This window comes from Neurospora tetrasperma, assembly GCF_000213175.1.
Source record: "Neurospora tetrasperma FGSC 2508 unplaced genomic scaffold NEUTE1scaffold_6, whole genome shotgun sequence".
Classification (NCBI taxonomy): Eukaryota; Fungi; Ascomycota; class Sordariomycetes; order Sordariales; family Sordariaceae; genus Neurospora; species Neurospora tetrasperma.
In genome coordinates this window covers 1,681,092-1,698,161 of record NW_009799104.1, presented here as the reverse complement: position 1 = coordinate 1,698,161, position 17,070 = coordinate 1,681,092, and the positions used below count along the sequence as shown (strand labels likewise).

Here is a 17,070-nt window from a genome sequence, read left to right as displayed (position 1 = left end):
CCTCCACCCGAAAATATTACTATTTTATTCTTCCCCACCAACATTACATTACTATATCAACTAATAGATTAGGCTATTATCAATACCTTTAAAGCATATTACTATTACCACTTTCTCAAGTAAATATATTAGCAATTCACTAAACTATCCCTAATAACCAATCTTATAACCCCCCTCTCTAAAATAAATCTAAAACTCGCACTAAAATAGACTTTACAAATCTAATTTAGGAAGGTAAAAATTTCAATTATTCGCAACTACTAGATTCGCTCTAATATTTTAAGTACAAATAAAATTAATAATAACCTTACTATTAATATACTTTACAATATAAATAGACTTTTCAAAGAAATTAACTACTATATCCCTGTACAAAATCGGATAAATCTAAAGAATTTTCTAAACCCTGCGGACAAGAATCAAGTACTAATAGAACTTAAAAATACTAAAGAAGTACTTCAAAATATTATAAATAAATAGCAGCATCAATTTAACGAACAAAAGACAGTAAAAAAGGAGGACGATAGTAAGGTTTATAAACTAATAACTACACTTACAAACAAAAAAACAGTAAAGCATATCACGAATATACTCAATTAAAGACTCGAGAAAAAATACTTAGCATTTAAAAATATACAGACATTAAGAAAAATAAAACAAAGGGTAGAAAGATAGTAGTAGGATAATAAAACTCAAACTACCTTACAACAGCTATGGCGGAGAGAATGTTTGTAAATGTTCATCATTCGAATCAGAGTCGATTTTGTATGCGAAAATGGCCTTTTTAGGAATTTCTGACATAGTTCTGTAGATAGGTTCCATCTATTGCAACTACCCCACTTATTACTAGAAAAATCGCTGCAGGAATTGTATTGCAATAACAGGGGACATTACTGTAACAGCGACAAATCCTTGTTTGGAAACTCCAACCACTCTGCAAAAACCACCGGCCATTTTATGGTTCGCCCCATCTGTTTACCCGATTCTGGATCCGCTGGTCATGAACAGAATGACAAGTTCGCGACAGACCGACTCCATCTCCCCTCATTCAGCATCAGTCATGATTGATAAGCTGATGCGATAAGGGCCGGTGTCGGTGTCGTCTGGAGATCTCCGCCTGGAGTTTTACGTGTACAGCCATGGTGTTCTCCACTAACAAAGGGATTTCGATATCCCGGCACTCAGAGCAGTTGACGATTGGTCGAATAGATCCTCAATGTTTTAAAAATGTTCCTGGCGATGGCGACCAAGATCCACCTTCCTATCGGTGCAACTCCCTGTTGGGTGATTCACCCCCCTGGTAGGTACACTATGTAGGAGAGAAAACTCCCATGTGGAACCATTGATTCTTTGAGGTTCGGAGCCACCAAGGGTCTCTCCGAGTTTTGTTTTGCATCTACACTACTCTAGATTAGAGGTACTTATGTCTTTCCCTCCCCTCATCGGAGAGATTCACAATGTCACTGTCGGTGAAGTGCAGCTATATCGACTTTGCCTCCCGAGTTGAGGTCAATACCATCCAGCATTCCTGAACGCTCTTGCTGTCCACTTGCACCCCTCAACTTCGTGTTGACGGGAAGGTGCTGTTGGCTTGACTGGGATACGACTCAACCCCTGGAAGGAATCGAAGGCCAACAAACGAGAAAGCAGCAGGAATCGGGTACAAGAGCATAGTTCGCGTGGAGGAAAGCCAGTCGACAACCACTCCGACAATCACTGCCCGCTCTGATCACGATGTCAGCAACACCACGCCTTGCGTCTGGCGGACACCCAGCCGACCTCAACGCTGAAGGGTACCGCGAGAAGGGAATGGACTCATCGAGCCCGTCATCAGAAGGGGAGTTGGACGAAACCGATCTCGAATATGCAGCAGCGCAAGGCCAACGCGATGATCTGGCCCGCGTCCAATCCCAAGCGCACTCCTTCCTGGCGCCAAAGCTCTCGCTGCCTCACGAGATCGTTTTTGTGGGCATCATTTGCTGCGCCCAGCTCACGACGCAGGCTTCCATGGGTCCCTCGCTCAGCATCGGTAGGGAGATCGGAAGGCAATTCGGTGTCACTTCTGCCGCCGACGTCGCTTGGTACTTGGCCGCCTACGCCTTGACGATCGGTACCTTTATCCTCATCTGCGGCCGCTTGGGTGACTTGTTTGGGCACAAGAGGATGTTGGTGATCGGGTATACGTGGTATGCGGTTTGGACGATGATCTGTGGGTTGTCGGTGTTTTCGAACTCGGGGAATATCATGATGATTGTGTGCCGTATGTGTCTCGTCTTTACCCCTTTTCACATTTGTACGCATGAAAATGCTGACACATAACCCAGGCGCTTTCCAAGGTGTCGGCCCTTCTATTCTCCTTCCCAACGGCCTCGCCATCCTGGGCGGTAGCTACCCCGATGGTCCACGGAAGCACATGGTCTTCGCCCTCTTTGGCGCCATGGCCCCGGGCGGTTGCGCTCTGGGCTGCGCCATGGCTGGCGTCTTTGAGCTTGCCTGGTGGCCCTGGGCCTTCTGGTCGTTTGCCATTGCACTGCTCTGCCTCGCCGGCGCCGCGCAGCTCATCATTCCCGACAGCGTCGACGCTCACGCAAGCAGCTGCTCCTTCTTCGACAAGCTCAAACAACTCGACGCTATCGGCGGCACCGTGGGTGTCTCGGCCCTGATCTTAATCAACATAGCATGGAACCAGGCGCCAATCGTTGGTTGGTCCGAGCCGTACACCTACGTCCTGCTCATCATCGGCATCCTCCTTGTCCCCCTTTTCTTCTGGATCGAACTCCGCTGGTCATCCTACCCGTTACTCCCCCTCGATGCGCTCAAGTCGGGCGACATTGCCTTTGTCCTCGGCTGTCTCGCTTGCGGCTGGGGCTCCTTTGGTACCTGGCTCTTCTACAACTGGCAGTGGTTCCTCGAGATCCGCGGCGAGACGGGTCTGATGGCAACCGCTTACTTCTCACCCGTCTCCGTGTCCGGCGCCGTCGCCGCCGTCGTCACTGGTATCGTGCTAGGCAAGATTGGTCCCGCATGGACCGTCGTGTGCGCCATGTCCGCGTTTTTCACGGGAAACATGTTACTTGTTACCCGCCCGATGGAGCAAACTTACTGGACTCAGAGCTTCTTGACGTACCTCATCACGCCGTGGGGCATGGACATGATTTTCCCGGCGTCGACGGTGATTTTGAGTAACGCGGTGGGGAGGAGGCATCAGGGAATTGCGGCGAGTTTGATCAACACGGTGGTGAATTACAGTATTTCGATTGGGCTTGGGTTTGCGACAACTGCCGAGGTGTATGTGAACAAGGGAGGCACGAGCAAGGAGGAGTTGCTGAAAGGCTACAAGGCGGCTTGCTGGGTGGCGGTGGGATTGACGGCTTTTGGACTGATGTTGAGTGTGGTGTATCTGATGGTGGACATTACGAAGAAGAGGAGGGTCGGCAGGGCGGTGATGTCGGAGGTAGAGGAGGCTAAGCGGTGAAAATGGGGAGGCGCAAGAACTGGTCATGATGGCATGATGGCATGATGTGAGCTACGGAGTCAGGATATTGACGGGATGAACGCAAAGATTAATGTTTAGTTAGTGAGTACGATGCGGATTGATACCCACATGCCCCCATTACGTACGGGGAGGCCAAGAAGAGACGAAGATAGACATGATATAATACGCTACATGATCCAAACTTGGGTTTCTTGTTTGAAACGCCCTTGACTGTGACAGATTCATCTCAGAGGACTCCAGCTGTTCCAATAACAAGCAGTTTGAAATACGGATACTCAACAGCCAAACCAATAAAGGGGATGTCATTGTCCACTATACCGTGCCAGTCGTACCTTCACAGAAAGACTAACTTGATAAGAGAAGCTCCAATGTTACACATAGCGAGACATCCATGTGTTACAGAGACAGATGTGTCACAGAGACAGCAAAATTGAAAAAGTAGGTTATCGTTTCGTTCCTGATTGCTATCTACCGGGAGGTAGGCAAAGCATCATTAACCGGTAAACTCGTTAGCAGCGGCTAAGGGCCATATTGTCCATCCCAAAGGTTGAATGGATGACGGTAGAGGCAATTTCGGCTCATTCCGTTCTTTGTTGTTACTACACTAGACTTTTCTCTACCTCTCAGTCCATTCAAACCACGGGATGGACCCAACTACTCTAATGTCACCAATTTTTCAACAGTAGTAGCTAGGTAAGCATGAGGTAAGCTGTACAATTAGTTCTTTCGAATTATCCATCCGCCATCAAGATATGTGTCTGTTGAGTGATCGGATAAGAGCAACAAAGGATGCCGTTTAACAAACTAGGTAGAATGGTAAATAAGTGCACGGCCCGAACCCCTTTGTTAGTTTTTCGGCCCCGACATGGAGGGTTTGGTCGACTTGGTCTCTGGGCTGCCAATGCTTGGCCGAAGACTGGAGACATGTTAGTTCTTTGATGACTTTTACCTCAAGCCTTATTCTGGCGGGTTCTTCCGTACATCCACTCTGCCGCCAAGTGAGAGATTTGACGGCGGGACCGATGAGGACAGCAGATGAAGGTAGTTTGGGGCTTGGCGTTGATCTGTCTGTTACCTACTTTTTGCCGGACGGCTGGGTAACTGGTGATAACGGGAACTGAAAGTGTTGGTGCAGCTGTCAGCCTGTCAAGTATGGGTGAGTCTAGATATCTCATGAAGGAACCGGGCGTAAGCCACTCGTTACATACTTGCTACCGGATAAATCGACTGTGTTCGATGGATAAATCGACTGTGTAGTATTCGCGGGCTGCCCCCAAGGTTAGTATTAGGGTTAGTAGTCAGGGTTAGGTATTAGGGTTAGTTCCGGGGGTGCAGGGGGCCGGGAGAGGTACCCGTATATGAATGAGAGTTCAACGCTTTAGAAAAGGTGGTTTTGAGCTCTTGTTGTCGTTGTTAAAACAATGACATTTTGGTGATGACTTGCGGTCGCGAAAGTTGGCGCGAGAGATGCCAAGCTTTGGGTCTTGGCTGTCAGTTTGTATGGGCTCCACACAGCGGATTCATCTGGGCACACAGTCGATTTATCCGGCTCGACATACTTAGCCCATCTCTCCTCGCTATGCGGGTCATCAGTTTATGCCTATCTCCAGGCAGGTAGATATAAAAAGAGTGGATAGACGTAGCCGAAATCCTTGAGCCAAGAAGGCCTCGGAATTGCCGGGGTGACCACTAGCTTCGGGCACGAGGTGGGAGCGCGGCCACGGCATCGGTACAGGCCAGATGTGTTGGGTGCGGTTCGGATACTAGCACGCACGTTTTCACGTTCTTGGCTGACTTTTTCATTGTCTACCCTCGTGGCTCCCCGGTCTGGGTCTTTCCACTTTTTTCCAGGGCTCTTCTGTTTTTTTTTCCTCTTTCACATCCAGTCCAGGACAAAGAGGCGGTGCTTTCTGATGACGGAAAAATGATGCCAAGATCCGCACACGTGGGAGACATGATAATCTCTTATAATGGATGTGGGTATCGACGGATAGATCCAATGTGGCTTTCTTCTGGAACCACTGGACCGTCTTAAATGACGCATTTGTTGCTAGCGTCAAGAGAAGGGGTGTGTATGTCAAATGAAAAGTTCGTGGCAATGCCATCGCCATCGTTTCCTAGTAGTGTACTCGCCTATGGTAGCGTCTAGTACGATTGGAAGTGATGACATCCAATGAAGGATGGCACAACCGGGCCAAGGCTATCTTGGCAGTTTTAGCAAGCGAGCGAGGTATTTACCATCTTGCTAACACCCGGGCAAGGGGACCTTATCCCTCTTTCTTTGTGATGCTTGTTCCTAGCCATGCCCAAGCTCGAAATCGGCGAAGGCTGAGTAGGTAGTGACCGAACAGAAGCAAAGGTGAATAGGAGGCAAGAGGGTGTGCTGATGTGCTACCGTCCTGCAGTCCAACGCGAAGACAAAGAGAGCTTAGGTAAAGTGAAGCAACCGACAATGAGTGGCAAGTTAGAGAGGGAAAAAAAAAAAAAAAAAAAAAAAAAAAAAAAAAAAAGGTGAAAAGTGTAGAACGAGAATGGCATGCATGTGACAACGACATTGGGCTGCTTCGGCTGCCATTCCTTGGCGAGCAGCAGCAGGAGAGGTTTATTACGCACGTTGACTGGCATCGCATGGGGGACTGGCACTGGACCAGGGGTTCGACGTCAAGACATGCAGACGCCAGCGTCCGTCCCTCTGTCCAAGTGGGGATGTATACGCGCGACCTTGCTTCAGGAGGCTCGTCCAGAAAATCAACAGCAAGGGGGGAAAGAATTCGAAAAGGCGAAAAGAACTGTCAATGTGATGGGAGGGTCCAAGCGTCATGTCCTGGGCTGTGCTTGAGATCAGAGGGACCAAGTCGGAATGGAACCTTAACTTGCGGTGATAATCAGTGGGTGCATTTACAGGCTTGTTGGTCGCCTGTCGATCTCCCGGAAGGGTACTGCATGGTGCAGCCCAGCCGCGGCCACAGGTGTCGAGATGGGATTCAGACGGACCAAAGCGAGAAGGAATAATGGCAAAGGCAGTCATCCATCGTGGCAGTGGACGGGAGCTGCCAGTTTGCTGCATGTCAGTCTGTCTGTCTGTGATGGAGGCGCGCTGGGCCGACCAGAGACATGACGTGAAAATTAATCATGGGTCAGAAATGATGTGGATGTGGGAAAGGGATCCAATCCCAGCTCAACCCTAGGCATTTCTCCCCAGTGAGGCGTCAGCCATGGCTTGCGATGGCTGATATTCCAGTTTTAACCGCACTACCATGGTGAGCTGCATCCGCACTGTTGGAATTTTGCGTGATCACTAACCGAAGTGTACCCTTGATCAAAACTTTTTGGTTTGAAAATAGCCCCTGAAGATAAGACGAGAACCGTGAGCAACAACAAAATAATATAAAAAGAGAGTGGTAATGTAGTGTATGGAAATACTGCGGGAAAGTGAGGTAGAAATGCCCTACGCGAGGCGACAAACAAGCGGTAACACCCGACGGGTGGGGAAACAAAAGAAGAGAAGAGGTTGGCAATGACATTACTAGAGAGGTACCTATGTCTGGTGAGATGGGCAAGTTCAACCCGTGGGTCACGTCGCTGACGATCTCTGGCACTCGAGTGGCGGGCCATACACTAAGTACACGAGACGGGAGTCACCAAGGTTTCCATGCTTGTACTGGTCCGTGCCCGGTACCTTACAGGGAGGTAAATCTTGAGGTTTGCTCGCAACCACAGGATAGTCTAGTCTAGCAACCACAACGTCGGGACTGGGGAAAGTGGATGGAGTTGGATGGAGCCTTTTTAGTCCTTGCCCTTTTGACGGTCACTAACGGGGATTGATGCCCTACTTGCCAGCGCTAACGCAGGCATGCGCAAGTGCGTCGAGTGTTCTAGTACGAACTGAGTGTGAATCCGACTGGGCAGGTGGTAGAAAGCGGAACTGAAGCCGACGAAGAACGTGCGGAGAACAAAACATCAGACGGAAGACAGGGAATGACCTGGTGGATGGGATGGATGAATGGAGGGGGAGAGGTTCTCGGCTGTCAAAAGAATCACAGTTGCAACGCTGCTGCAACTGGATTGGGGAAACAATAACATAAGCAGGCTCCATGGCGCCGTCTCGAGATCACACACCAAAATGAGAACATGATTGGCTTATCCGTTTACTTGTCTTTTCAGCCGCCAACCCTGGGCCTTGTCGAGCTCGTCTAGTGTACAATACACTACTTAGGTACTCACTAAGCAAAGTGAGGCTCCCTTAGTACGTGCCAAATGAAGGGCCAACGAGCCTTCAATTCTCGTTGAACATCATTCGATTCAGGGTGGAACTCGGTAGATCAAGAAAGGTAGAGCCCAGGTAGGCACCTAATTGAGACTTGGATCGTCTCCAGGACGTGGAAAGAAGGAACTGAAGTATGGGAACCTAACTCTTGCACTGCGGATGCACCTGGTCCCCGTTGGTAGGGGGTCCATGGCAGCAGCAGGCGGAGGAGTGGGTCACTCCGCTTTGACCTCGTCCCGCCTTCCCCCCGGGGCCCCATATCCCCCAGCATTTGGGGTGGATGCAGTGGTGCAGTCTAGTGCCATCGATACGACGCTGTTGGTGCGCTCTGGACTTCCTCGACTTCCACTTTCGATGTCCCCATTTGCACTTTGCACATGTACCTTCTGAGCCTTCATATCGACCAGCAAATGACCTGAACCGATTTGGACCGAATACCCGAACTACCTCTGGGTTAGGTTCCATGGTACCTCGGCCTAGCACTCCTCCTACACGCAAAGTAGAAGGAAGGACATCCTATTTGCAGACGGGAGTGCAGCCAGGCCAAAGACTGGAGGCGCAAAAGTGCAGGGCGGGCGCAGTGACCACGCATCCCTACAACATCATCCCTCTACTCGGCTCCATCATATGCAAATCAATTCAATGCATTAGGTACTTAAGGGAAACTCAAACCCTACCTAGGTGCACATCACTCCCGCGTCTTCGGATTTTACCAGAGATAGAGGTACCTCTCTACCCACCAAAGTACCACTAACCTACCCTACCACGCCTACCACCCGCCCGCCATACCTTTCCATGCCCGTGGCCCTTTGTCTTTGCGCCCCCCTCCCCGTCCCCAGCTTCCCCGGACCGAGTCTTCTTGTCTCTTACACCTACCTACCTACCCACCCCCCTCTTCCACGGCTCGTCTGCTGTTGTCCTTGTTCAGGACATCGCAGTCACACTAGGCACACGAGTCTCCTATAACCGCTTTGTCTTGCCAGTCCACGCGACCGATCCGTGTCCTATATATCCGTCTTTCTTATCCCCACTGGAACGCACCAAGTTCCTCATTTTGAACGGCATTGGATCGTCGTCCTCAATCACCCAACTGGGAGCCTTCGAACAGCGCCCTTCCCAAGAAGCACAACGTGCATACCCGCAATGGATTCCCTCACCCACCCCACCGCTGCGGATATCGAAGAGTTGGCGTAAGTCAAGCACTTTTGACACATCACAGACCATGGCTTTGTTTGATTTGGATCGACACGTGCTCGGGAATCTGAGCGGCGGGCCATGCCGACTGTCTCGGACAGGGAATTTGGGATTGGAAATTGGGAATGTTTGTCACAAACGTCATGGACTGCACATGGGCTAACATACATTGTCTCGCACAGGGAACATCTGCATAGCATAGGAACTGGAGGCTTCCCAAAATCCCCCCCTCGATATCGCGACTCGCCGGCGCTGCATGAGCGGCATGAACGGGATGAATTTTGGAACGAGCCGCATGACCAGCGGCGCAAGGTGGCATCGAGTGGTGGCTTCTCGCCGTCGCCGTCGCAGTCATCCTACCTTGCCGACTCCAAGGAGGTGGAATTTGGACAGCATTGGACTCCGCTGTCCGACTACAACGACCCTGTCTACGTTCCAAGATCCGCTCACTCGGTGAGAACATCGTCAAACAGCGTATCTTCATCGATCCGGAAAGACTCGAGAGCTTCGGACACAAGGAGACCGTCGCAGTCCGCTGCCAGCTACAGCCTCTATCCCCCGTCCTCTCCCCCCATTACCAAACCCCTTCCACCACTTCCCCTCGTCAAGAACTCACACCGCGTCTCTTCTCAGGGTTCATTTGATGGTTCTGATGCCACTTCCTCTTACTCGGCCTCTCGCCTCTCTCAGGCTTCCAAATCATCAAAGGCCACATCATCGGGTCCCGACCATATGTCGAATGATGCTATTGCGCCACTCTCAAGCCCTCTGTTCCCCTCGCCTCCTCTACATCCATTTTCCACGCCGAGTGAGGAACGATCAAAGCCCAAGCCAAGGCCACGAGCGGGCTCTGCCGCCATCGATCTGGTGCCCTGGAAACACATGATCTCGAACGATAAGGTTGCCAAGGATCCAACTGTTTTTTACTTTGACGTTTCGACCACCTCCGCCACGCTTGCCAGCAAACATGGAAATAACATCATCAAGGTGTGGTCTGTTGGAAGTGGGATTTTGCAGAGCACCATCAAATTCTCATGCTATACAGCCGCCCAAGCTCGCTCGCGCGAATACTTTGTCCGCAGTCACGCCATTCTTTCCGAGCCAGCCACAATGATTGCCATTGCCACTGGCTTTGGTGATACCCTTGAAGTATGGGACTGGGCCAAAAAGAAGAAGCTCCAAACTATCGAGAAAGCAGACCGATGGGCCGCTGTTAGGACCAGTGTTTACGAAGCTGGCTTCAGCCCTCTAGTTACCTATGCAGGCGACGCCGACACAATCGATCTTTATTCCGTCTCCCAAAGCAAGAAACCCTTCACCAAGAGCCGCACCATCGATCTTCGCAAAGCCAACCTCCCGGTTATTCCCCAGTACCCCGAGCTTGCCTTCTCTGCAACCGGTCCCCTGCTTGTCGCCGCCTCTGGACCGCGACCACCTCGTCCCGGCCATCCTCCTCCCGAGCACGAAACGCTTCTCGTAGCCTGGGACGTCGGGGACCCTACGGATGGCTCACAACCCACGTCTCATACCCCATACAAGTGTGTGACCCCCTGGGCGCATACAGAGCTTGAAACTGCCTTGCCGTCTGGTCTAGCAACTTACGGTTCGGTTGCCGTCTCTATCTGGATCCCAGCCTCATACCGCGCCGTACCCATCCCTGCCGCCCGCGGTGGGCATGGATACAATCTAGCACCTGTCCCTGTTCCCTATCGCCATGTTTTAGTGTGGGACTTTTCGGCATCTTCGACCAAGACCTTCCGCATCCCCAACGCAATATCGTGTGTCAGTCCTGACTGTCGATATGTAGCGTATTGCGATGCGACGGGGATTGACTTTGGTGGCCGCGGGTGCCTGGTGATCCTAGATGCCATGACCGGGACAGAGTTGTGGCGCTGGCCGGACCCAGAAGCTGGGATCATGGAAAGCGCACCAAAACAGGGGTATGAGCAATTGGAGGCGTTGAGCAAGGTCACCGAGTTGTCATTCTCCATAGATGGCGGGTTCCTGTTCTTGGGAGATTCGGACGGGGGTTGCGGTGTATACGAGGTTAGGGAGGCGACAGCGGGGGCCAATGGGCAAAAGCTGAATGTTAGGCCCATAAGGTGAACGGGGCTTGGGTTTGGTGGATTTGACGCTCTTGGTTGGTAGTTAGTTGAAGAGTTGATGAGCCTACGAGATACGGTGTTGCTACGATGTGGATGATAAAAAAAGTACAGTAAGGGGCGGATGATTGCAGAACACTGGCCGATGCTAAAAGGTCTTTTGGGTATATAATGGCATGATGATTGAGGATACCATAGTAAGTATGAACTGTTTTCAGAGCGATCGGATGTGAGCCGACTGGGAAAAAACTAGTATTATTATTTCTGTCTTGCTAAAGGCGCATTCATCATAATCCTTGTTCTGCTAAACATTCTCTGGGCTAACGTGTCAGTGAAATATGCCTTTTCTGAGCGCGGAGAGAATCATTCCACCCTCGTGCTTCCTTACTGACGGACCGGATCAAGTTATTCTACTCATCTACTACCAGTTGACAATCCTTCACGGCGCCAGGGTCATCTGCAAACATGATTTTCGGAATCCTTTCATACATTACACCTGCTTGGAGTATGACATCCGCTAGGGGGCGAGTGTTCTTATGACTCGAACGGCCGCGAGTTCGGAGTGCTGCCGTCCCAAGTCTAAAAGCAATCATTGTTTGAAGAATGTACGTGCAAATGGTTATTCTAAATGTATAACGCGGTTGCAGTGTTGTGTTACCCGCCAAGCACAACTTCCACAAACAAACCCTTTGTTGACAATGCCTGAATAGACGCTGAATAGAGGTGAACACATGCACTCTATATTTGGCGACGAAAGTCGTGGATACCGAGTATACCTAGGTACTCTATTCGCCATGAATCTCTAGCTCTGAGAACTCAAACTCATCGATCTTCCCACATTCACTCGTTTTCCTTCGTAACACCTTCAACAACCTTCCAGTCTGAAGAAATCAAACTGTGGCCTTGCGACATATACGCTCTTTCACGTTTCTTCTCATTTCTTACTTTGAGCAACGCGATTATTGTCATCATCAGCATCATCAAGATCATAAACTGATCACGCAACAAAACCAACAAGCACACCAGCCCTTCCCAATCTGGAGAACGATGATTTCCAATACTCCCATCCTCCTCCTCTTCTGCCTAAGCCTTCTTGTCCTCTCAGCAACCGCCTTCCCCAGTCCAGGTGCCTACGGTGGTGGCCCAACTTATACCTGGAGCAACCCCCCTCCGGCTGATGGCTCCAAAGTGGGAAACAACAACGGAAACCAAATCACTGGCTTCTCCTTTGCCAAATGGGTCGATGATGTCCAGCAAGGCAAAGGCATGACGCCTGAACAAGCGCTGGCTTCCTACAAAGCTAGTGAACACGCTAAACGCGAGGCTGGAAACAACAACAACGACGACGACGACAACGACGATGAACTTCCTCCTTGGTATTTCACCTATGGCCCCGGCGGCGGCGGCGGTAGGAATGACACCACCACCACCATTGTAGGAAAAAGAGCCTCGGAACCAACCGGACCAACCTGCTACTGGCACAAAAACGAGCGACCCAAAGTCGAGGATGCATTTTTCGTCGTCACCATGATGGCGCACCGTCCGGAACTGATTAGTATTCACAAGGATGAGGGGAGAGATGTCGCGAGACCGATCAATACTGCGAGTATTAATGTGAGGAGTGTCACTGGACTTAGGTATGCGGTGTTGGGAACGGATATTGCGCGGGCGGGAGGGTTGATTATGGATTATTGGTGAGTCTTTTTTTTCTTCTTCCTCCTCTGGTAGTCTTTGATTATTCCGCCGTTGTTTTCCCATGTCGAGAGAGAGCGAGACGGATTACGAAAATCAAGCAGAGATGCTGAATCAGAGACATCTTGCTAACGGCCGCGAATGATGAATAGCACGTGGAAAGGCAGAAGTGGTGGAGGAGAGTATGCGTGGGGAAATGGCTACCTTTATGTTACTATTGAGCATACGGGAAGGGGGGAGAAGACGATGCAAGAGAACTTGATGGATAAGAGGGAACAGTTGATTGGGCCGAAGAAAGCGGAGGAGGAAGATGAAGTGAAGCTCAAGTGGCAGATGGTTGTCAGGGAGAGAAAGTAGAGTGAAAGAACTCGACTGAGCAGGATTGTGTGCGGTATGAAAAGGGAAGGATGTTGTTGGTAAATATAATAGATGGGAGAGGAGTGGGAGTTCAATGTTGGATATACCCCCGAAGGGCTTGATAACTTGTGTTTCCCTTTTCTGTTCTTTTTGTTTAGTTTTTTTCTTTGGTAAGTAGCTTTGTATAATAGCTTCCTACGATTTTTCTTCTAACGACTCGATCATCCAACATGTCGAAATTTACAACAAGCAAAGGTTTGCAAAGGAGAACTTGCCTGAGTGCGAAAGCCAAGACAGCGAGACTGGCAAATTTCTTATCAGCAAATCATCCATCCATCCAGATTGCGGTTCTGACTCGTTAGTCGGTGAAGCTGTTCGGTGAGACGCGAGGTGGTGACTCGATGATGATCGGAGGGGACCATGACTGCCGGCATCCTACAAGATAATGAGCGCATTGCTGAACCCACGAGGGTCACTCAAACGACACATCCTATTGGACCCACGATTGGGTGAAGAAAATCACACCGACTGATTTCGAGTGCACCCGGTATATGAATTTGGATTTCAAGGATCAGCAATCGAAAGGAGGGGATATACTATGCCTTTCCAATGTCTATTGTTTCCATGACGAGCGTATTGTTAGTACGTGCGAGTGAAACTGAATGGAGTGAACGAACTGGAGCAAGCTGCAGCATGCATGCCTGATTTATACCTCAGACCTGTTTCTTCCCCACACGAAACGAAGAAGGCACACACGCTGTATGTGGAAGGATGGCTGCAACAGGAGGAGCAGAATACTGCTGAGGAAGGAGGGCATTGCTATGGAAAGAGGTTGAGCCGATAGCTGAGGTGATTGGGGCCCCGGTTGGGGACGACGAGATGTGCATTCCATAGACCTCAGCTAGGGCTTCCGGGCTTCTGGAGCAGTCATCTCTTCATACTTGACGAACAAGCGCTTCTGACACATCTTTGAATGTCTCCTCTGCTTGTTGCCTTATAATTTCAGCAGCGAATTAAACGACCTGCGACATTGTTGCCGTCAGGTCAGTCATGTCGGGCAAGTTGAACGTATCTTGTCGCTTATCGCGCCCCTTATCGATTGTTCAAAGCGATACCCACGTGACGGACGTGAGACGGTCGGCAGCGGCAGTGCTAGCGCAATGGGCAAGGGTCAGGTTTCGTTCGCCAGCCCGCCAACGTCACAGCGCCGGTAGAGACACGTGTAGTGTAGTCACCGACACACCGTCGAGCATGGTGATCACACCGTCACCGTGGATTTCCAGGGTCCAGTGGACGATCAACCCCTCGACCAGCGACCCCTCGCTCCTGTCCATCACAACCCCTTCTACATGTATGTACAGTCTTTACCCATGTTAATGCAACTCGATGCCGGCAGTGATTTATCTTGCAATAGTAGGGTGTTTGCACAAGTGAGATCCAATCTACGAACCCGAAGTATGTGCCTAGGCGTTCGGGCCAATGGAGGGCCGTTGACGGATTGGAATAATAGATCGATAAACACCGATATAGGGGTACAAGTGTTCACTTCCACCAAAACTCGACCCTTCTGTATGTTGCTATTAATATTACAAAAATTCGGCCATTATTGTTGCAACTAGCAGTTCGCAGTCCCAGTATGGGCCTGTAAATCTGGCCCTCGACTGGCTGTGCAATAAGTGGGTAGGATCACAGCATAACGGGGGGTGTTGCAACTGCAGGGGTAAAGACTGCACCCCTCTTCAGCCCCTCTTTTAAGCCCCTCGTCAATCTTCACCCCCTTTTCCATGGCGCCTTGTGACTGGCCAACAAGCTGTTGAGCTTTCATGAGCTGCCAACGACATGAGACGAACATGGTAGAACACCCAGAAGCTCTGCAAGCACTCAAGCGGAGCTCCCCTCTCCCGTCGTTCGCCCCTGTCTGATAATCAAACATGCTTCGGTTTTAACAAGCATGCCGTAAACATCAAGCCAGGTTCACAGGCCACGAGCCTCCACAGTCCAGGAAACTGTCAGTAGGAGAACTTGGTCAGCACGAGCTATCATGGCCGCACAACAGAAAAGGGTATAGTCGGGGATCTCCAACGACATGCTATGAGATGAACGTCGTCTCGAATCTCGAGACGTCGGACGAAGCTGACAGGGACACAAGCTCGACATCTCTCCACCACAACCCCTTCCACATGTCCACTCCTTACGATGTCGGTCTCCATTTACGATCCACTTCCCCTCGTCGACCACCCTGAGGCCTGACGAGCTGAGCTGCCCCAGACCCGCGGTGTCAAGTGCAAGCTAGATGTTACGTTGGTTATCATGCTGGTTACCGAGTCAAGCCAGTGCAAGATACACGTCTACGTATGTGCGAGGCAGTCGATGTTTGTTTGCTTTTTGTACAAGGCTTTCATTGCTATCGTGTCCAATGTCTACCTTGTACCCCTTAGTACCATTTAAAGATTATGCTTTACGACTATTCATTCCCCATGACATCCCGACGGTCCCTATGCGCCGCCGGCAACGGATTTCTTCGCGTGTGCGTCCGGGTCATTTAAAACTCTGGTGGGGGAGCAATTTGTCAGTTACTTGAGCGTTTCGACATCAGTGCTGGCTGGACGGCAAGTAGACTTACTGGCCTGGAACTGGCCGTTGACGTTCTCAACGATCTCGGTGAGGTTAACATCGCGGTCGTGGAACTCGCCGTTGCAGTCACGGAGCCTGGCACGGAGAATGGGCTGCTCGGCGGCACCCTCCTTGGGGTGGAAGCGGATATCCTCGGCGGTCTCAGTGAAGTTCTGACCACCCCACTGGAAGTGACCTAAAGACGAGTAACCATGTTAGATACTGTCTGAAAGATGCTGAGGATAAAGGATAGCCTGGACTACTTACCATCGTTGTTTCCGATGATCTGGTCAAGCTCGTAGCTGGCGTCGTTCCACTCGCCGTCCTCGCGGCGGAGGCGAGCAAAGAGGATGGTGCGGTTATCGCGCACCTCGATGCGAGCATCCTCAGCGGTAACGTGGAAAGACATGTTGATAGTGTTGGTTTGGGGGTGGTGTTGGGTATGTGGTGGTAGTTCAAGTTTGTGGATGAAGTTTAGAAGAACAACCAAGTGCAAGTTGGGAGAAGGGGAAACCGCCTTCTTATACACGAGGGAGACGGGGAACGGCCTCCCATCAACGTGGCTCGGCCAATTGACCGCCTCAACCGCTTGGACGCAGCAAGGGAAGGCATCACCCATCAGGGTTCTCTCCTCGTGGAGTATGACAGAAGAAGACCTACGCCATGATGCGGTCCACGACCTGTCTCCACACTCGACCTGTTTGGTTCCATCCCACTTTACACTATGTACAACACCACTTTCCAGGTGACAAGGTTCAAAGGTCAGTTTTGATACTTCAAACCCTCGCATTCTATTCTCCACAAGCCGATACGAAGCCAAACGGAGCAAACAGCCCCCCTTTTGGACCAGTTGAGTTGCGTGGACGCGTTGCCTTTTTCTGCAACGTAGATGTTACTTTTGATAGATCTGGACTGTTGTAATTCGAGGTACTTGGTCTGGCGGATCTTGGTGAAGAATAGAGACCAATGGTGAGCGGGTGTGTGTGAGCTTTCCAAGTCCTTTACGCCTTTAGGTATTGATACCCTGTCAAGCATTCGGCATCGTGTGTTGGCATTGAAACCAGGGGATGCCTACACTACTTGGCGTCATCTCTAGCCTCCATCTCATTACTCCCGTTCCAGATTCCATACCTCTAGAAGCGGCCTGCGAAACACTGGTGATGATTGAGGGGTGAAAGAATGAAGTGGAAGAAGTGGGGGGGAGGCCGCCGCCGGACCCAGCTTGCCCAGCTCGCAAGCGAAGCTCCAGCTCGTCAGTGTCCCGTGGAGTACATACCAAGATGGAGGAAGCTGCGTGGCTTTGTTGTTTCCATCTTCGTAGCACCGCCTCCCTACGCATCGACTTGTTG

General features: G+C 50.6%; 4 protein-coding genes across 4 annotated transcripts; 3 read left to right on the top strand and 1 right to left on the bottom strand.

The window, feature by feature from the left end:
• Nucleotides 1-1,734: 1,734 nt before the first annotated feature.
• Nucleotides 1,735-3,662, top strand: NEUTE1DRAFT_68941 (uncharacterized protein; the record flags this gene model as incomplete). The annotated part of the gene is made up of 2 exons (XM_009856028.1): nt 1,735-2,260; nt 2,325-3,662. 2 exons carry the CDS (start codon nt 1,735-1,737, stop codon nt 3,473-3,475), a joined length of 1,677 nt encoding a protein of 558 aa, XP_009854330.1.
• A 5,244-nt stretch (nt 3,663-8,906) lies between these two features.
• NEUTE1DRAFT_68939 (uncharacterized protein) lies at nt 8,907-11,063 on the top strand (the record flags this gene model as incomplete). The annotated part of the gene is made up of 2 exons (XM_009856027.2): nt 8,907-8,953; nt 9,140-11,063. 2 exons carry the CDS (start codon nt 8,907-8,909, stop codon nt 11,061-11,063), a joined length of 1,971 nt encoding a protein of 656 aa, XP_009854329.1.
• A 1,043-nt stretch (nt 11,064-12,106) lies between these two features.
• NEUTE1DRAFT_68937 (uncharacterized protein) lies at nt 12,107-13,332 on the top strand (the record flags this gene model as incomplete). The annotated part of the gene is made up of 2 exons (XM_009856026.1): nt 12,107-12,753; nt 12,904-13,332. 2 exons carry the CDS (start codon nt 12,107-12,109, stop codon nt 13,106-13,108), a joined length of 852 nt encoding a protein of 283 aa, XP_009854328.1.
• Nucleotides 13,333-15,395: 2,063 nt separating this feature from the next.
• NEUTE1DRAFT_96064 (uncharacterized protein) lies at nt 15,396-16,192 on the bottom strand (the record flags this gene model as incomplete). Its single annotated transcript, XM_009856025.1, has 3 exons — nt 15,396-15,658; nt 15,732-15,917; nt 15,989-16,192. 3 exons carry the CDS (start codon nt 16,128-16,130, stop codon nt 15,651-15,653), a joined length of 336 nt encoding a protein of 111 aa, XP_009854327.1.
• Between the last annotated feature and the right edge of the window lie 878 nt (nt 16,193-17,070).